Source organism: Mesoplodon mirus (genome assembly GCF_964341445.2).
Source record: "Mesoplodon mirus genome assembly, chromosome: 3".
Classification (NCBI taxonomy): Eukaryota; Metazoa; Chordata; class Mammalia; order Artiodactyla; family Ziphiidae; genus Mesoplodon; species Mesoplodon mirus.
In genome coordinates, this window is record NC_138978.1 from 46,310,608 (window position 1) to 46,332,679 (window position 22,072).

The following is a 22,072-nucleotide window of genomic DNA, read 5'->3' on the forward strand; positions in this document are numbered from 1 at the left end:
AGCCTGCTGATGCCTCCGTGAGACTGATAAAAGTTAAAGCTGATTTAGAAGTTGATGATGCTGCCTGTGTCAAGTCCAAGACCTTTATTTACACATAGACAATGCAAATATAGCTTGCAGCTGGGGTTGAATGGATGTGGGGTAAAAAAAAAAACCCTAGATTCTAATTCTGGTTCTGCTGTTTATTAGCTGTGTGATCTTGGGCAAGCCATTTAATAACTATGTGTCCCAAAGTCCTCATCTGTAAAATGGGTGTAATAATACAAATCCTAAAGGACTGATGTGGGAATTAAAGGAGAAAATGTAGGTGATGGTTCTTAGCACAGAACTTGGAACTTAGTAAGTTAGTTTTTTGGGGTTTTTTGTTTTGTTTTTGTTTTTCTTGGTCGCGCTGTGTGGCATGTGGGATCTTAGTTCCCTGACCAAGGATCGAACCCGCATCTCCTGCATTGGAAGCACAGAGTCTTAACCACTGGACCGACAGGGAAGTCCCAGTAAGTTAGTTTTAATAGAACACATAATTCAGATCAAACAACAATTTTTAAATACCTCTGTGTGCCAGGCATTGGGCTAGTTTCTAGGGCCACAGAGATGAATATGATCTGATTTCTGCTCTTAAGAAGCCAATGGAGGAGTAGTAACTGACACTTTGTAAATCTTTTAACTCAGTCTGAATAATAATATTTCAAGATCCTAACACTTTGTTTATGCCAAAAGACATCAGCAACATGAGGTTTTCTGCTGAATAATGTTTCTGGAATATTAAGTTTCTGTGAGAACTGTGTAGTGTCTTTTGGTGAGGCCACGTAGCATAATAAAAAGATAGACGTGTTTACACTGGACTCAGATACTCACCAATTAATACTAATAGGTACCTGGGCAAGTTGGTTAATCTCTTTGAAACTCATTTTCCTTATTTGTAAAATATGGAAACTAACACATTCATAGGGTTATTGTGATGATTAAATGTGATAAGATATATAACACTCCTGGCACAGTTCAAGGCACAGTCCCTGACACAAGGTAGATAATAAATAGTGGAATTAGTGAGAAAAAAATATATATCCAAAAGGAAAAGAGAGTAGCTTTGTATTACACTCGGTTGCATGGATGTTTCATGCCCTTGGTTAGCTACTGGATAGGAACTGTGTCTCTTCATCTTTAGCTTTCTTGAAGGTGCTAAACATGTGCCTTGTTTTCAACAAACCATTGAACTGTAAAATCTAAGAAAGAGGCTATCCCAAAGAAAAGGAAGGAAGGGGGAAACTGGAAGGTAGTTTTTATTGGCTGCTATCCCCTTCAGATATATTCTTATTTACTACTGAAATTAGATAGAGATGATTACCTTCATGCTTACAGAAGAGGAATTTCAGTCCTACAAAGGCTTACCTAAGATCCCACAGCCAAAATAGCAGAGCCAGGGTAACTCATCCTCTGTTCTCACTTCCTTCCTTACCTAAACTAGGTTTCATAGTACATAATCATAATCACACCCCTGGATATCACTATGAACTTAATTGTCCTCTCCCTTTACTTTGCTCACTTGGATAAATCCAGCTCTCTACATACTCTGAGCTTACTCCTGAACAGCATGACATTGCTGAAGAAAAGCTGATATCCCTGTTGACTGGTCTCACTTTAAATTCATGATCATAAATCTTTTTAAAAAATACTTATTTATTTATTTATTTATTTTGGCTGTGCCAGGTCTTAGTTGCAGCACACGGGATCTTCATTGCGTCATGAGGACTCCTTAGTTGCAGCATCGGACACTTAGTTGCAGCATGCATGTGGGATCTAGTTCCCCAAGCAGGGATTGAACTCAGGCTCCCTGTGTTGGGAGCACAGAGTCTCACCCACTGGACCACCAGGGAAGTCCCCATGACCATAAATCTTAAATGAGTATGCAACACTGCCCAGCAATCCTACTCCACTTCTATTGTTTTCTCACTCTTTGAAATGACACTTTCAAACCTTCCCCTCTTTTTTCATGCCACATTTTCTTCAGAAAATTCTAAAAACTAACATATATTGAGTGTTCAGTATCTACCAGGTACTGTTCTAAGGTCTTTACATGTATGAGCTCATTTAATCCTGAAGACAACTTTTTATTATCCATATTTTAAAGATGGAGAAACTGAAGCACAGAGAAGTTAGAAAACTTGCCTAATATCATACAGCTACTAACTAATGGGCCTGAGGATTCAAACCTAGGTACTGTGGCATCAGAGTCCACATTCCTACCACTAAGCTTTGAGCCTCTCCTCAACTAAAAGCAGATAGAAGGCTATTTATTTCTCTACCACCAGACTACCAATCCATGGCATTTGAACCCATACTCACTGCTCTCCCTCTTATTACTATGGATGAAGTATAGCTCCTGGTTTTACTGGTGAATTTCACCAAACATTCAAAGAAAAATTAATGCCAATCTTTCTCAACCCTTCAAAAAAACTGAACAGAAGGGAACACTCCAGGACTCATTTTACAAGGCCAGCACTATCTTGATATCAAAGCCAGACACAGACACTACATGAAAACAAACAAACAACAAAACTATAGGCCAATATCCCTCTGAATATAGAAGCAAAAATTCTCAACAATATACTAGCAGATCAAATTCAACCACACATCAAAACAATCATACACAGCAATTAAGTGAGATTCATTCTTGGGGTGCAAGGATGGTTCAACAAGCAAATTAATAAACATGACACATCACATTAATAAAATGAAAGGTAAAAATTATATGATCATCACAATAAATGTAGAAAAAGTATTTGGCAAAGTTCAACATCCATTCATGATTAAAATTCTCAACAAATTCGGTATGGAAGGAATATACTGCAATGTCATAAAGGCAATGTATGACAAACCCACAGCTAACATCATACTAAATGGTGAAAGCTTGAAAGCTTTTACTCAAAGATCAGGAAGGGTGTGCACTCTCACCACTCATATTCAACATAGTACAGGAAGTCCTAGCCAGAGAAATCGAGCAAGAAAAAGAAATAAAAGGCATCCAAATCAGAAAGGAAGAAGTAAAATTTTCTGCATTTGCAGATGACATGATTTTATATACAGAAAATCCTAAAGACTCCACAAAAAAAAGTTAGATCTAATTGCCAAATTCAGTAAAGTTACAATCAATATACAAAAATCAGTAGTGTTTCCATACACTAACAATAAATTATCTGAAAAAAAAAAACGTAAAAAATGACAATTCCATTTACAATAGCGTTATCAAACCAAGTTTGTTTGCCCGACCTGCAGGAAGCCTAACTGAGACATGGAGCTTTGCCGTACAGAAAGGGTTTATTCAGGAGGAAGCCAAGCAAGGAGTCAGGAAAACAAATTTCAGATCTGTCTCCCCAAGGGCGACAGGCCTGTGATATTTATGGGATAAAGAAGCAGGGTGGTTTTCAGTGTGGGGAAATGTGATTGGAGGTAGGGAAAAGGTGAGGTATTCAGTGTTCTGAGCAGGCCCAGTTTTAGGGTCCGTGGTACCCACTAGTCTTAGCCAGTCTGAACTGGGCAGGAGCCGACTCCAAATTTCTGGAAAACAACTTAAGCTCCTGTTACTATAGTGACCCATATGTCAGAAGGTTATCTGTAGGGGTGGTTAAGAAGTACGGTGATATATTACTTAGGCTATGTGAAGCTTGGAGGGTATGCAGTTAGAGAAAGGGAAAAAGAATCAAACAAACTGACAGCAGACTTAATCAGTAAAGGCAGGTTACAAACAGAGAGGTTACTAACAAGTTGTTTCCTTATCTGCTGCTCTGTAAGACACACTCAAGAATTTCTGTTTAGGCTCCAGCTTCTGTTAACCTTATGGGACACAGTTCAACAGCAACAAAAAACAATAAAATACTTAGGAATAAATCTAACCAAGGAGGTGAAAGATCGGTACACTGCAAACTATAAAAACATTAATGAAAGAAATTGAAGAAGGCACAGATAAATGGAAAGCTATTTCATGTTCATGAACTGAAAGAATTAATATTGTTAAAATGTTCATACTACCCAAAGCCACTTATAGATTCAATGCAATCTCTCTCAAGATTCCGTGGCATTTTTTACAGAAATAGAAAAAAAAATCCTGAAATTCATTTGGAACCACAAAAGAGTCTGCTTAGCTAAAGCAATCCTGAGAAAGAAGAAAGAGGCATCCCACTTTCTGATTTCAAACTGTATTACAAATATATAGTAATCAAAACAGTATGACACTGGCATAAAAACAGATATATAGATCAGTGGAACAGAATCAAGAGCCCAGAAATAAACCCATGCATATACAATCCACTAATATTTGACATGGGAGCCAAGAATGCTTATTCAGTGGGGGAAAAGTAGTCTTTGCAATAAATGGTGCTGGGAAAATTCATATGAAGAAGAATAAAACTAGACCCTTATTTTAAACCACTCACAACAATTAACTCAAAATGGATTAAAGACTTAATTGTAAGACCTGAAACCATAAAACTTCTAGAAAAAAACAGGGGAAAGCTTCTTGAAATAGGTCTGGGCAATGATTTCTTTGGACACGACACCTAAAGCACAAAGCAGCAAAAGCAAAAATAAGTGGGACTATATCAAACTAAAAGTTGGTCAAAAGATTAAAACTTCTGGTTTTGAGATATATAATGTAGTGTAAAGCATGGTGACTATAGTTAACTATACTGTATTGTATATTTGAGAGTTGCTAAGAGAGTAGATCTTAAAAGTTCTTATCACAAGAAAAAAAATTATGGGGTGAGGTGATGGATGTTAACTAAATGTAGTATGGTAATCATTTCACAATATACACATATATCAAATCACGTACATCTTAAACTTACACAATGTTATATGTCAATTATATCTCAATAAAACTGAGAAAAAAGATATCAAGCAGATCAAGCATAATAAATTTGATCTTACTTTAGCTCTTCACTCAATTTGATTAGCTAGCAAGTAGGTTCTCTGTTTAGCTCCCTCAGTGATATTCTTTTTCCTAGAGCTTCTGTTATCAGCAAAGAGGAGGGATTCACAGCACAGTACCTGAATATACAAAATACTTTTAAGTGCAAAAATTAAAAATTTAAAAATTAAAGACAAAGAAAACCTCTCCCTTGATCTCACAGCCACTTCTAGCTAATGCCCTGCTTCTTAGTTCCCTTTTTCTTACCCTTCACATCTCAATTTAAATGCCATTTCCTGAGGCTCCACTCACAGACACCTAATATAAAGTAGCTACCCATTGGCTTCCTATTACACCAGCTTACTTAAATTCTCTGCAAGGCATTCATCACTATTAGATATTTTTCTTGTTTACTTGTTTAGTGTCTGCTTTCCATCACAGAATTTAAGCTCTTAGCAAGGAACCTTTCTGTCTCCTTCAGCGTTGCATTCCCAGGACCTCAGACATTGTCTCAATATGTGGGACAATACTTCCATTGTCCTTATAGGCTCTACGTGATTTCCCCTTACTTTCTGACCTTATCTCCAACTACTTTCTCCTCGCTCGCTGCTCCACTCACAATGAACAATCTGCTGTTCCTTTGCCAGCCTCCCTCCTTCCCTTTCTTTAGGTCTTTGCTCAAAAGTTACTTTCTCATTCAGGCCTTCTCTGTTTGGGAACTTAAAATTGTAACCCCTACTCTCTGCTTCTTTCCTTGCTTACTTTTTCTCCAAATTACCAAATTGTAACATACTGTATAATTTACTATTTATTTTATTTCCTGTTCGCATCATGAAGTCTCTGCTGAATCCCCAAAGCCTAAGAGTATCTAGTACAAAACAAAAAGTATTTATTAAATGAATGGGTTTGTGAAATGATTGCTTAAATGAATATCAGATGTGAAATCTTTTGGATGTGTAAGGTATCATCATGGGCAGTAAAATTATTTATGTTAATAAATAATCTTAATAGCAGTATTCATGCTTGAGTTCTTCACATCTCAGGTATGGAGTCCTACACACAACAGGCTCCCAAAAAAATCTTGTTTTTTTTTGGGTTTTTTTTTAAATCGTTTTTTGAGTTTGATAGCTGAGGGCATGGGTCAGCGAGTCCACTAGGGCGAGAAGGAGCCGCTGGCCCCGCCCTGGCCCCGCCCCTGCCCGCGACGGCCACGCCCACCGCATGCCGAATGCCTTATAGGCGATTGACGTCAGGCAATTTGTTGTCATTGGCGGCTCCCAAGATGGCGTCCATCATGGAAGGGCCGCTGAGTAAATGGACTAACGTAATGAAGGGCTGGCAGTACCGTTGGTTCGTGTTGGACTACAATGCAGGGCTGCTCTCCTATTACACAGTAAGTCCTCGGAGGCAAAGCCCTGAGCGCCTCGGGGGTCGCGATCCGTGGGTGGAGGTGGGGACCGGGCGTTTTGGTAGCCGGGGAGAGGTTGCTAGGCTTGGGGGTGCAGCCGTACGGGAGGGCTCCCTCGTGGGGGTGGGCTTTACGTCCCGGATAGCCAATGAGGATGAAAGAGATGCTGGCTCAGCCAATAAGCAGGCACCGGCTGTGTGATTTATGGGCTGGGGGCGAGCCGTGTTTCTTAGGGTCGGGTGTTTGTTGGGGGGGTGGAGTGGGGTGCTGTTGTAGGTGGGTGGGTGGTTGTAGTCGTGGTTTGAGGGGTTCGGCCGCGCGGTCCGTGCGTTTTCCCCATGTTAATCATGGATTTGATACTGTCCCCCCAGGCCCTGTAGACGGCCGCGCCCCTTACCTTCCCTCCAGGGATTGAGGAGCGCTGCTTTCTTAGAGCAGTGGTCTGACGAGCTTGGCCGGGTCCTGAAGTGACTTGCCTTCGCAGGTCTGCCCAAGTTGAGTGTCTCTTTTCACAGGACTCCCGCCTCCATTCCGCGGGAGGCGAGCGTGACCGACGCCTTAACTTTGGAGAGCGGAGGATTTCCTACACAGGAGTCTCTTGTTAGCGAAGAGAGGCTGGATAGTGCGATGTCTCCTGAAAGTTATATTCCGGGAAGGGCTGAGTTAAGGGCTTCAGTGTCGTTAAATACGAATCAGTGGCCGTGGGAAGGTCCATGAATTGCTATGAATCTTATGTTCTGACTATCCCTCCGCCCCCGACGCGTTAGAAATGGGAGGTGGGTGGAATTAGAGAAATTACTTCCAAAAGTACTGTCTCTGAATGGTGTCTAGTTAATAATAGCCAATGAGAGGGAAGAAGCCTCTTAAAAGAACAAAATAGAATGTCCTGAAGGCTTTGGAAAATAATAGAAAACAGAAGGAAAAAAATTATGATTATGGAAGGAGGGTTAAAGGCAATGAGAGAAATGGGGACGCTAGTATTTTTTCGTTAATTTAAACTATTTATTGAGCACCTACTACATGTTAATTGTTATTGCTTTAGGCTAGGGGTGTGTATGCACACGCGTGTGCACATGAGCAAGAATCAACAGAGATCAATATATTCATCATTCCTTTTCTCTGGAGCTTATCTTCTAGTCTAGTGGTTCCCTTAATTCATTTTACTCATGATAACTCTGCAGGGTAGGTATTCATTATCCCCATTTTACAGTTTTGGAATGTGAGGCTCCAGGCTTTTAAGCAGTTTGCTCAAGATCACAGAGCTAGCAGTAAGCAGTGTTATCAGGGTTCTAAATAACTGGCTTTTTTACTTTTTCCATTACACCTCACTTTCACTACAGGAAGGAGAAAAATGCAATCTTTGAGTTACTAAAGACAAGCCTGCAGGAGTAACAAGTATAACTTTCAACATCAACTTCCTTTCTTTACATAATTTTTAAAGGGAAAAATAAGACCAAACCTGAATGAGGTTTAAATACATTGTTCAAGATTATCTTTAGGTAGCCATGAAAGAGAGGCAAATGAACATTGTATCCTGAAAACTCTGGAATTATGAAATCCCATAGTTCAGATAAATGAAGAGTAATATTGGGTTTCAGTAGAAGTGATAATCAGAAAATCCTTTTGAACCTTTCCAGCCTATTCAAGGTAGAGTAATTTCAGTGAGTGGCACTATGGAATGAAGTTACTCTACAAATCCCAACTTCGTGTGGCTCTGAATCTAGGGTCACACTGGAGAGGCCCCAAGCTGGGGTTCTTGGGAACTCCTAGCGCAGACAGAATCTTCTTTTTTTCCTGTTTTTCTTCCTTTGTCATATCCTTTTTCTGCCTCCTTGCCGTTTTAGTTTCTGAATATCTTGACAAATCTCTCTTTGTCTTACTGGCTAAATACAGTTTTTTAAATTATACTTCTTCCCTGCCAAACCTCCCCCCCATTACTTATTCTCCCTTCTGAGATTAGACTATAAAAACATCATCCCTGCCAGCAGAAGGAGGTATCATATTTCTCACTAATGGATATTTAGAAGCTTTTTTTCTTGTTCTTTGGTGTTAAAGTATTTGCTTGCAGAGAAACCACAGAGAAATATTATAAAATAAAATGATCTTGTGAAAATAAAATGATACTCAATCCCAAATTAGAGGAGGTCCAGTAAAGATGGGAAAAGGATAGGTATTCACTTAAAGAGAAAGTAGGAGACATTGAATGTTGGCAGTGAATTTTGTACACTTGGACATTGTTTCAGTACATTAGGATTTGGAAGGATGAAGGTACATCTTAATGATTTGCATGTGGCTGTTAACTTGGAGCTGCATCTTCTAGGAGGATTATCTGAATTAGTTGCACAGCATTTTAAGCAGAGCAGTAAATAGCAAGTTACTCTATTCCTTGTTTCCAAAATCACTTGGGCTCTGGTCTCACTCTGTGGTTGCAGGCCTATTCTAGGGTGGCCATGAAAACCCTGGACTAAACTAAATTGGCCTTGTTTTAGAGTCAGCCTGTACCAAGAATTGATATTGGGATAATCTCAGGGTTGGAAAGGATCACAGGAATTGCTGTGAACTAAATAGATTCACCCAAACATCACCTTAGCCTGGATCTTCTCTTCTGGACCTGGGCCCAGACCCAAACCTATCTTCTGGGAATGGATGGTCTTTTTACTTTACATTTCTTTTATTTTCATAATACGTAAATTTTTGTTTTTTGAAAAAGAGTTTAGTATATTATTCTGACCAATACAGGAACAGAGAAACTGATTACCTTCTTTAGAAAAGTAGAATTAGGTAATCTTTTCAGCTCAAGCTCAGTCTTTTAATTATTAGAAACAATTATTCATTCAGCAAGCATTTATCTGGGACTTTTTAATAGGCACTTTATATGTTGGAGGTACAAGCACAAAGGAGAGAGTCCGTTCCATCTAGGAACTCACAATCTAGCAGAGCAGACAGCTAAACGTAATTTCAATACAGTATGGTAATTCTACATTAGAAGTAAGAGTAGACTGCTGTGGGCACAGTCTTTAGCCTAAAAAAGGCTAGAGAGACATTTGAGCCGAGACTTAAAGGTAGAAGAGAAGAAGGGCATTTCAGGCAGTGGGAAATATGTACAAATTGGGAAACTTGAGAACATAAAATGCATTAAGATATTGAGAATTTCTGAGCAGCCTTAGTGTAAAGGTGTGTAGGGAGATAACAGGAGATAGAGTCCAGAAGGTATTTGGAGCCATAGGTCAGGCCTGGAGATGAAGATCTGTTAGATTATAGCACAGAATTTGTTGAATTTTTTTTTTTTTTTTTTTTTTTTTTTTGCGGTACGCGGGCCTCTCGCTGTTGTGGCCTCTCCCGTTGCGGAACACAGGCTCTGGACGCGCAGGCTCAGCGGCCATGGCTCACGGGCCCAGCTGCTCCGCGGCATGTGGGATCTTCCCGGACCGGGGCACAAACCCGTGTCCCCTGCATCAGCAGGCGGGCTCTCAACCACTGCGCCACCAGGGAAGCCCTGTTGAATTTTTATTAGGTGAGATGCCCAGGGAGGGCTAAGGATATAAATTTGGGAACACTGTGTGGACAGCCAACCGTTTAGGTGAATCATGATCACAAAGGAAGACAAGAAAGGAAAGAAAATTGAGGGAGACATAGATATGTGATATAGATATAGATTATGTGAGATATAGATATGTGAGGAGTTGGAAGGTTAGAAAGTTAGTGGAGGTCATGCCTTTTGTAAATTTATCAAATGTTTATTGATTATGTACTATGTGCCAGGCACTATGCTAAGAAGAAGGGTTAAAATGGTAAATAAGATGGATATAGTCCATAGTCTCATGATACCTAGAGTCTACTGCCGTGTACATCAGGTAAGAGTTGTGATAAGGGAAGCATAGGATTTTGGGAGGTGCAGAGGTGGGTAACTTGTCTCTGTCTTGGAGGGTCAGAAAAAGTTTCCTAGAAGAAGTAGGTTTGCTGTTACCTGAATGGTAAATAGAGATTAGCTACGTGAGCAGAGGGAGAAAACTGCTCGAGATAGAGGGAATAAATGTTTTTCCAGGAGACAAGAGTAAGGAGCTTGTTAGTCCTGGAGTTTGGGCTGTGTGGTGGACAATGGTGAGATGAGCTGGAGAGAGAAGCAGGGCCCTGATAATGAAAGGCTTTCTTGATTAACCATGCTAAGGAATTTGAACTTTACCCCCCAGGGCAGTGGAAAGTCATTTAAGTGTTGTAAGCCCTTTTTGTTATAGAAAAAAACTTTTATTATAGAAAATTTCTTTCAAACATACACAAAAGAGGATAGTAAAATGAATTCCTGTCATTCAGCTCGTAAAATATCAACATATGGCCAACCTTGCCAATAGCTCCTTCCTAGCCCACTGGATTACTTTAAAGCATATCCCAGAACTCATTATTTCATTTTTGAATATTTCAGTATGTATTACTAAATGTTAAGGTCTCTCTCTTAAAAAATGTTATCACAATGCCATTATTACAACTAAATAATAATAATTATTTATTAATATTTTCAACTATCCAGTCAGTGTTTAATTTCCTTGATTTTTTTCTCAAACACCTCTCCCTCACCAGTTGGTTTATTTGAGTCAGGATTCCAAATAAGATCCACATATAAAACTGAGTCTCTTTTACTCTATAGGTCCTCCTTCCCTCTTTTTTCCTTTGTCATTCATTTGCTTTTTTTTTTTTTTTTTTTTTTGCTGTACGCGGGCCTCTTACTGTTGTGGCCTCTCCCGTTGCAGAGCACAGGCTCCGGATGCGCAGGCTCAGTGGCCATGGCTCACGGGCCCAGCCGCTCCGCGGCATGTGGAATCTTCCCGGACCGGGACACGAACCTGTGTCCCCTGCATCGGCAGGCGGACTCTCAACCACTGTGCAACCAGGGAAGCCCTGCTTTTTTAATTAAAAAAATTTTTTTTGGCTTCATTGGGTCTTAATTGCTGCACACAGGCTTTCCCTAGTTGCGGCAAGCAGATGCTACTCTTTGTGTGGTGCCCGGGCTTCTCATTGTGGTGGCTTCTCTTGTTACGGAGCCGGGCTCTAGGTGCGCAGGCTTCAGTAGCAGCACGCGGGCTCAGCAGCTGCGGCACTCAGGCCCAGTAGTTGCAGTGCGCGGGCTCTAGGGCATGTGGGCTTCAGTAGTTGTGATGCATGGGCTCAGTAGTTGTGGCTCGCGGGCTCTAGAGCTCAGGCTCAGTAGTTGTGGTGCACGAGCTTAGTTGCTCCGTGGCATGTGGGATCTTCCCGGACCAGGGCTCGAACCCATTTCCCCTGCATTAGCAGGCGGATTCTCAACCACTGTGCCACCAGGGAAGTCCTGCCATCCATTGATTGAAGACAGCAAATTATTCTGTAGATTTTCTACATTCTGGATTTTGCTGATAATATTCTTGTATGTTTATACATGTTCCTTTGTCCTCCGTGTTTCCTATAAACTTATACTTAGAGCTAGAAGCTTAACTTTTTTTTTTCCCTTTGGACAGGAATACTTTGTAGGTGGAACATATTACAGGTATCTCCCGCTTTTTGAGAGTTTGCTTTACCCCACTTCACTTTTAAGAAAGACCTATATTATTACCTGTGTTTGCTAACCACAGGAAATCCGAAGAGGATTTTTGCTTTTATGAAAAATAGGTGAAAAGCAAAAATAGCATTCAGAGTTTTTTTTTTTTGTAGTGAGCTGTTATAGAGGCAGTGAGCACCCCAAGCAGCAAGAGTGGCGCCATTAAGCTCCTTCCCTGGGAACTACACAGCATCAAGCTGCCATAGCTTTGAACTGTGTCTGTGAGCATCTTTGCTTTATCTTGGTTTATTTTGTGCATCCATTAGAAAGATGTGTCCTAAGGTTATTGCTTCTTTGCTTTATGCCATTTCAGGAAGGTTTCATAGGAACACTCTACTTTCAGGTAGCAGGGGAAACCTGTACATCAAGTGGCACATGATGTCTGGTTGTCTCTGTGATTTTTAAAATTGATCAATAGCTTCAGGTAAAATTTGTATCCTTTAAAGAATACTATGGTTACAGAAAAATAATGAAGTCATATTGACAGGATTTCAGTGATTGATTGGATGTGAGTGAAAGGGGGGGATGAGTCTGATGAAATCCAGGCTTTTAGATTTCCTTTGATGAATGATGATAGGAAGGATAAGAAGTATAGGTTGGGGTGAGAAAGGTGGTTGCTTTGGGGCATGTTGAAATTGATGTAAAGATATCGTGTGGTCTGGAACTTAGGAAAATATCTGGGTTACAGATAAATATTAGCTTTACACAAATAGAGAGTTGAGAGAGTGAGTGGGAATAATAGAGAGCTTTGAATAGAACACTGAGAAACACCGTTGGATTAGATATCTATTGCTTTGTAACAAATTACCCACAATATTAGCCACTTAAAACGACAAATATTTATTATTGCATAGTTTCTGTGACTCAGAACTTTGGGAGTGACTTAGCTAGGTGGTTCTGCCTCAGAGTCTCTCATGCCGTTGCAGTCAAGACATTGCAGTCACCTGAAAGGCTTGACTGGAGTTGGAGGATTTGCTTCCAAGATGACTCACTATCACGGCTGTTGGCAGAAAGCCTTAGTTCCTTGCTGGCTGTTGGAAGGTGGCCTCAATTCCTCACCAGCCAACCTCTCCGTTAGGCTACATGAGTGTCATCATGATAGAGCATCTGGCTTCGCTCAGAAGGAGTAATCCAAGTGAGAGCCAGGAGGAAGCCAAAGTGCTTAGTATGACCTGGTCTGAGGACATCACTTCTGACTTATTCTGTTCATTAGAAACGAATCGTTAAGTTCAGCTCATGCTCATGGGGATGGGAATTTTAGGCATGGGCAGGAGAATTAGGCTCTACCTTTTGAAAGGAGTGTCAAAGAATTTGTGGAGGGATTTTAAGCCATCACAGTCATATTTAAGGGATTGGCAGAGAAAAGAGCCTGCACAGGAGAGTGAAAAAGGACAGGCAGAGGTATCAGAGAAAAACCAGAAGAATGTGGCAGTCAAGGTGGGAATAGTGGGTTGGCTTGAATACTATTGAGAGAATTGAATAGATGAAATCTTAAAAATATCCATTGGATTGATCAATTTGAACATCACTGATGCCCTCAAAGAGAGAAGTTTCCATGGAGTCGTGGGTGTGGAAGCCAGATTAGAGTGGTTTGAAGAGTAAATAGGAGGTAAGAAGTGGAGAAAATGAGTGTAGATTACTCAAGATGTTTCATTGTGAAAGAGGCAGAGAAGAATATGGAATTGAGGGGAAGGGGTTTCTAAGGTAGGAGTATGCTTAAATGTTGTAGGGATGGGAAGCAGGGTCCATGTTAAAAATGAGAGTAGAGTCAAGATTTAAGGAATATAGTAAACATTTAGATCAATGGCCATGGGAGCTGGAAAAAGGAATAACTAGGGACATGTTGAAGATTAATCAGGTTGTATAAGGAACTAGTTGAGATTATAAAATATGATTTGTTTAGTCATTACCCATAAATATTTAACACTCTTTCTTGATTTGTATTGTTTTTATAACATTTTGGAGAGAATGTTAGAAATAGTGAGTTAGTAAGTTATCAGGGCCACTCAAGGTAGTCTTTGTAAAAGGAATCATTAGAGAAATAATATGGTCTTTGCTGTTACATGCTGACTGAAAGAGACTCATAGTGACTTTGAATTTCAAAATCACTGGTAATCTAAACACATTTAAGTGTTATTTGGCAGTCCTTAGCAATGTCTGGAAGGTGATTTTAAAAAATCTGTCATCTAATTCTTGGATTTTAGGTTTTTGAAGAGCTTAAGCATGTGTGTTTCTCTTGCAAAGATGTAAAGGAGGGAGTCTCAGATTCTCCTAGAAAGATATCAGCACGACTCACATCAAACAATTAAAAGGAACTTATACTTTTCTAAATAAACTGTTTTTGAATATATTAATTATGATTTTTATTAAGCTCACATGGTACATAGTAATAGTACAAATCTTAATATAGTAGTTTTAGAATTATAAAAGGAACAGAAGAAAAATTGTATCTAATCTAAATGCCCTGAAAATAAAGGAAAGAAGCCTCCTAAGAGGGTAAGTAGTACCAGTGGGAAGAAGTATATGGAAATTTTATATCTTTTGCTTTCCTTGAATACTCTCGTCAGCCTTGATTTTTCCCTGTTCTAATACTCTTGAGCCTTGCTCATATAATTCTTTTGGGTGTTGAATCATTTACATCTGTTATAATTAACTAGTCGTATCTCTAGTACATTCTTTGTACAGTAAGCTTGTAAACTCTTTGATAGTAGTACTAAGCATTATGATTTTCAAGCCCTATAATGTGGCACATCATTCTCATAGTGAATGGAATGTCCAAGGCCCTGCAAACTAGGCTTAGAGCTGAGATATAGAAGGTTGTTTTGGAGTTGTTGCTTATATACCCTTGTAAACTGTGCAGAATATACTGATAGCAAATATGTATGTTTCTTTCCCCTATGTAAAACCTTATTGGGCTTATATTTATAACAGTGGCTTTTGTTTAATCATCCAGAGCCTGTAGAACTTGTGTGGGATCTTTTGCTTAGTGTGTTATATCAGACAAGCAGTCAGTTCTTGCTTTTGTTGCAGGCAGCTGTGTTGATGGTAATAATCTGTAGAAGGATGGAAAGTAGAGTTGTTCTTAAAATATGCCACTCTTATATGTGGCAATTGTCATTGGATTAGATTTTCAACTAGTTACATAATTCCAATCAAAGCTAGCTAGAACAATGCTCAAGTGATTTAGATTAAGGATTTATTTCCTTTTACTGCTTATAGAGAAAAACAACTGGCTAGCCCAGTCTTTTTCTTCTCATTTACTTTATTGTAAAGGATAATCTTCTTAGACTAGTTTAGACTTCCTTAAAAAAAAAAGAATCTACTTTTTTTGTTTGTTTGTTTGTTTTATACTGCAGGTTCTTATTAGTCATCAATTTTATACACATCAGTGTGTACCGCCCAATTCAGCACACCACCATCCCCACCCCACTGCGGTTTTCCCCCCTTGGTGTCCATACATTTGTTCTCTACATCTGTGTCTCAACTTCTGCCCTGCAAACTGGTTCATCTGTACCATTTTTCTAGGTTCCACATACATGCGTTAATATACGATATTTGTTTTTCTCTTTCTGACTTATTTCACTCTGTTTGACAGTCTCTAGATCCATCCACGTCTCTACAAATGACTCAATTTCGTTCCTTTTTATGGCTGAGTAATATTCCATTGTATATATATACTACAACTTCTTTATCCATTCATCTGTCGATGGACATTTAGGTTGCTTCCATGACCTGGCTATTGTAAATAGTGCTGCAATGAACATTGGGGTGCATGTGTCTTTTTGAATTATGGTTTTCTCTGGGTATATGCCCAGTAGTGGGATTGCTGGATCATATGGTAATTCTATTTTTAGTTTTTTAAGGAACCTCCATACTGTTCTCCACAGTGGCTGTATCAATTTACATTCACACCAACAGTGCGAGACGGTGCCCTTTTCTCCACACCCTCTCCAGCATTTGTTGTTTGTAGATTTTCTGATGACGCCCATTCTAACTGGTGTGAGGTGATACCTCATTGTAGTTTTGATTTGCATTTCTCTAATAATTAGTGACATTGAGCAGCTTCTCATGTGCTTCTTGGCCATCTGTATGTCTTCTTTGGAGAAATGTCTATTTAGGTCTTCTGCCCATTTTTTTTTTTTAATTTTATTTATTTATTATTATTATTATTTTGCAGTACGCGGGCCTCTCACTGTTGTGCCCTCTCCTGTTGCAGAGCACAGGCTCTGGACGCGCAGGCTCAGCGGCCATGGCTCACGGGCCTAGCCGCTCCTCGACATGTGGGATCTTCCCAGACCAGGGCACGAACCCGCGTCCCCTGCATCGGCAGGCGGACTCTCAACCACTGCACCACCAGGGAAGCCCCTCTTCTGCCCATTTTTGGATTGGGTTGTTTGTTTCTTTAATATTGAGCTGCATGAGCTGTTTATATATTTTGGAGATTAATCCTTTGTCCGTTGATTGGTTGGCAAATATTTTCTCCCATTCTGAGCTTGTCTTTTCGTCTTGTTTATGGTTTCCTTTGCTGTGCAAAAGCTTTTATGTTTCATTAGGTCCCATTTGTTTATTTTTGTTTTAATTTCCATTACTCTAGGAGGTGGATCAAAAAAGATCTTGCTGTGATTTATGTCAAAGGGTGTTTCTTCCTATGTTTTCCTCCAAGAGTTTTATAGTGTCTGGTCTTACATTTAGGTCTCGAATCCATTTTGAGCTTATTTTTATGTATGGTGTTAGGGAGTGTTCTAATTTCATTCTTTTACATGTAGCTGTCCAGTTTTCCCAGCACCACTTATTGAAGAGACTGTCTTTTCTCCAGTGTATATCCTTGCCTCCTTTGTCATAGATTAGTTGACCATAGGTGCGTGGGTTTATCTCTGGGCTTTCTACGTTGTTCCATTGATCTGTATTTCTGTTTTTGTGCCAGTACCATATTGTCCTGATTACTGTAGCTTTGTAGTATAGACTGAAGTCAGGGAGTCTGATTCCTCCAGTTCCGTTTTTTTCCCTCCAGACTGCTTTGGCTATTTGGGGTCTTTTGTGTCTCCATACAAATTTTAAGACTTTTTGTTCTAGTTCCATAAAAAATGCCATTGGTAATTTGATAGGCATTGCATTGAATCTGTAGATTGCTTTGGGTAGTATAGTCATTTTCACAATATGGATTCTTCCAATCCAAGAACATGGTATATCTCTCCATCTGTTGGTATCGTCTTTAATTTCTTTCCTCAGTGTCTTATAGTTTTCTGCATACAGGTCTTTTGTCTCCCTAGGTAGGTTTATTCCTAGGTATTTTATTCTTTTTATTGCAATGGTAAATGGGAGTGTTTCCTTAATTTCTCTTTCAGATTTTTCATCATTAGTGTATAGGAGTGCAAGAGATTTCTGTACATTAATTTTGTATCCTGCAACTTTACCAAATTCATTGATTAGCTCTAGTAGTTTTCTGGTGGCATTTTTAGGATTCTCTATGTATAGTATCATGTCACCTGCAAGCAGTGACAGTTTTACTTCTTTTCCAATTTGTATTCCTTTTATTTCTTTTTCTTCTCTGATTGCCTTAGCTAGGACTTCCAAAACTATGTTGAATAATAGTGGTGAGAGTGGACATCCTCGTCTTGTTCCTGATCTTAGAGGAAATGCTTTCAGTTTTTCACCATTGAGAATGATGTTTGCTGTGGGTTTGTCATATATGGGCTTTATTATGTTAAGGTAGGTTCCCTCTATGCCCACTTTCTGGAGAGTTTTTTTGCAAAAGTTAAGTTTACATGATACATGGAATCATATAAATGGAATCATATTCAAGGAAAGTATTTTGAGGTATTCATAATTAATTTTTTCCCATTCGCATGACAAAGATTATTATGAAAGTTGATATGCTGTGTCCCAGAGTTTTGTTCACATTAAACCTTCATGCTAAGATTATTCACTTATTTAATTTAATTTAATTTAATTTAGCATTACTCTATGGCATAGATGGGCAAATAAAATATTGGGTGAATATTTGGTTTGTCACTCTGGCAACTATCTCTACAGTCTCTCTCAATCCTCCTCTTTCCTCCATCAGTCATAGAAGATGCCATTCTTCCCAGAGACAATAGAGTCCATTTGGTGGAAACACTCTCAACTGCTCATACTCTCACCTGTTGGTATACTTACTTTCCTGCCTATCCTTCTCTGTCATGATGGAAGAGGTAATCCTTGGGTGTTCTGGATTCCATCTGCTCACACACTTTTTGAGGATCTCAGTCTATACATTTTCTCCTTTTTCTGCTTTCCTCCCTCTCTCCTGTATGTCTTCAACTTCTTCCTTTCTATGTACAGACTTTTGTTGTTTATTTTAAGAATATTTATTTTGCAGTATAACAACTAAACATCATAGTTGTAACAATTTCATATGGAAAATTTTAGTAAATTTTTAGGTTGCCTGGTGCTTTTCATTTTTTTATAACAGTTTTATTGAGATATTAATACACATACCATCTCTTTGAAAGATACAGTTCAATGAGTTTTTTATTTTTAGCTTATTCACAGAAGTGTATAACCATATCCACCATCAATTTTAGAAAAATTTCATTACCCCTAAAAGAAACCCTATTTCTATTAACAGTCACTTCCAGTATTTCACCCCTAGCCCTAGACAACCACTAATCTACTTTCAGTCTCTGTAGATTTGCCTCTTTTGGACATTTCATATAAATAGAATCAGATTATTAAAGTATTCTTTAAATAATTCTAATATGGCTTCTTTCATTTAACATGGTGTTTTCAAGGTCCATCCATATTGTAGCATATATCAGTGCTTTTTATTGCTGCATGTTCTGTTATATGTATATTCCACATTTTATTTATTCATTCATCAGCTGATGAACATTTCAGTTGTTTCCACATTTTGGGTATTATGATTAATGGTACTGTGAACGGTTGTGTACATAAGTTTTGGTGTGGACATATGTTTTCATTTTTCTTGGATATATATCTAGGAGTGGATATATATTTGGATATATATCTCCAAATATATTTCATTTTTCTTGGATATATATCTAGGAGTGGAATTGCTGGGTCATAGGGTAACTCTGTTTAACTTTTTGAGGAACTGCCAGACTTTTCCAAAGCAGCTGCGCCTTTTTACATTACCACTAGGGGTATAAGGGTTCCAGTTTCTCTGCATCCTTACCAACAATTTGTTATTGTCTGTCATTTTGATTATAGCCATCCTAGTGGGTGTGAAGTAGTATCTTAGTATATTTTGATTTGTGTTTCCCTGGTGACTATCGATGTTGAGCATCTTTTTGTGTGCTTAATGGCTGTTTGTAAATCTTATTAAGAGAAATATCTATTTGGGTCCTTTGCTCATTTTTAAATTGGGTTGTCTTTGTTGTTGTAAGAATTTTTTTTTAATTAATTAATTAATTTATTTATTTTTGCTGTGTTGGGTCTTCGTTTCTGTGCGAGGGCTTTCTCTGGTTGTGGCGAGCGGGGGCCACTCTTCATCGCAGAAGAATTTTTTATATATTCTAGATACGAGTCCCTTATGAGATACATGATTTTCAAATATTTTCTCCCTTTCTGTGGGTTGTCTTTTTACTTTCTTGATAGGGTCCTTTGAAGCACAAAAATTTTTAATTTGATTATGTCTAATTTATCTTTTGTTGCTTGTGCTTTTGGTGGTATATCTGGAAAACCATTGCTTAATCTAAGGTCACAAAGTTTTATTCCCAAGTTTTCTTCTAGGAGTTTTATAGTTTTAGCTCTTACATTTAGGTCTTTGATCCATTTTGAATTAGTTTTTGTATATGCTGTGAGCTAAGGGTCACATTATTTTTAAAGAACTTTATATTCTTTATTATTTTTATTATTCTTTTGCATGTGGGTAACTGGTTATTCTAGCACCATATATTGAAAACACTATTTTTTCTCCATTGAATTGTCTTGACATTCTTGTTGAAAATCAGTTAACCATAAACCATGTGAAGATTTATTTCTGGACTCTCAGTTCTATTCCATTGATCTTTATGTCTATTCTTATGCCAGTGTCACACTATTTCAATAACTGCAGCTTTGTAGTAAGTTTTAAAATTGGGAAGTGTAAGGCCTTTAGCTTTGTTCTTTTTCAAGATTGTTTTGGCTATTCTGGGTTCCTTGAATTTCTATATGAATTTTAGGATCTACTGACTTTTTCATTAACAAATTAACATGGACTGTATCTCTCCCAAGTTGAAAAATATCTCTGCTAATTCTGTGTCTCCCTGGAAATACCATCTTAACCTCTCTTCTTCAGGATAGATGAACCTATTGGAAGAGTCTTCTACATTGTCTGTCTTTATTCATCCATCTTCCATTTACCTTACAGCACTCTTTTTACCTCCACATTTCACTGAAAATCCTAACAAAGGTCTCCAATGATAGCTTTGTTGCTAAACTCAATGGGTGCTTTTTACCCTTAGTTTTAATAGCGCTGTCTCTGCAGAATTTGACATTACTCTTTATTTTAAAGCTTTAAAAAATAGTTTTATTGTTCTTGAAGAGATGACAACATAATCTTAATTTTTAAAAATTGAAACAATAGTGAAAACTATATTAAGTAGAAGGAAGAAAAGTTCTACTGGAAATCCTACTGTGTTTTGGAGAATAGCTTTCCTAGCAACTCTGTGCTTATATACACATTTATGTATAATTTGTACAAATGGAATCATTTTATACATGATATTCTATAACCTAAGAGCATTTTATTAAAAGTTTTCTATATAATTTTTTGTACCATTTTGTATTGCATTTCTTCAAGTAGCAAAATGAACAAAGGATATCATTTTTCCTTCATCTTTACGTAATGAGATCTCAGTCATCTGGCTTTGGGAGATTAAGATTCCCATGCTGTTTGTGATGCTGGAAGAGAATGTACAATAATTTGTATTATGTCCCACCCAGTCTGCTAGGTTAAGGCAGTTACAAAGACCCACCCACAAACAAAAGACTCCACTTCTTTTTTTTTTGTTTTTTATAAATTTATTTATTTATTTTTGGCTGTGTTGGGTGTTCGCTTCTGTGCGAGGGCTTTCTCTAGTTGCAGCAAGCGGGGGCCACTCTTCATCGCAGTGCGCAGGCCTCTCGTTGCAGAGCACAGGCTCCAGACGCGCAGGCTCAGTAGTTGTGGCTCACGGGCCTAGTTGCTCCGCGGTATGTGGGATCTTCCCAGACCAGGGCTCGAACTCGTGTCCCCTGCATTGGCAGGCAGACTCTCAACCACTGCGCCACCAGGGAAGCCCCAAAAGACTCCACCTCTTAATGAGGGAGTGGCAAAGTTCTAGAAGAGCTTGTGGGATGAGAAATACTATTATAGGCCATTTTTGGAAAATACAGTGTGACACAAGCCTCTACTATATTAATCATTGTCGTAGGTATTTTCTAATATTGTCAAATACATTACCTCATTAAGCCTCATAACTTCTCCCATTTTTTCTTGCTACCACTATCGCATATAAATCACCATGATGTCTCACTTGGTCTATTGCAAATACCTCATAGCTGTTCTCTTTGTTTCCTTTTTGTGCTCTGAAGTCCATTTTCTATCAACAGCCCAAGTGATCTTTAAAAAAAATGAAAAAAAAAAGATCATGTTTTTCCCCCTGCTTAAAATTCTCTAATATTAGACTATAGGAAAAAGATCCAAACTCTTTACTATGACTTATGGCTTTGTGATCTTTCTTCACTTACCTTTCTACGGTAAACCTTTTGCTCACCACTTTCTATCCACTTTAGCTTTTTTTGTGTGTTCCTAGAACACCTCAAACTTGTTCTTGCCTCAGGCCTTTGCATATATTTTCTGGCTTCATGGACTGATATTACCCCACGGCTGTACCATGGCTGATTCCTTGTTGGTGTACAGGTCTTCATTTAGGCGTCACTGCTCAGAGAAGTCTTTCCTTAACAGCCATCTAAAGTAGACCTCACTGTCAGTCACTAGCACAATGGCCTTGTTTTACTTTTTCATAGCATTTTTTGTTAGCTGCTAAAATTATTTTGTTTGTTTGTTTGTTTATGTCTATTTCCCTTGGAATGTAAGCATTCCCTCTGGAATGTAAGTCTCTGTTCCATGTGACAACAGAGACTTATGTTCATCATTTTGTCTTTAGTATCTAGAGCAGTGCCTGGCACTTAGTGAGTATTCAATAAATATTTATGGAATGAACAATAGTGT

At 38.6% G+C, this 22,072-nt stretch overlaps 1 protein-coding gene across 2 annotated transcripts in view; it reads left to right on the forward strand.

The window, feature by feature from the left end:
• Positions 1 to 6,131: 6,131 nt before the first annotated feature.
• Positions 6,132 to 22,072, forward strand: part of OSBPL9 (oxysterol binding protein like 9) — a gene marked incomplete at its 5' end in the record, with an annotated part of 169,826 nt that continues 153,885 nt past the window's right edge. For both annotated transcript variants that reach the window (XM_082613363.1, XM_082613364.1), the window contains one exon: positions 6,132 to 6,296. In XM_082613363.1, the coding sequence (XP_082469489.1) occupies positions 6,132 to 6,296 (165 nt within the window). The remainder of the gene's footprint in view (positions 6,297 to 22,072) is intronic.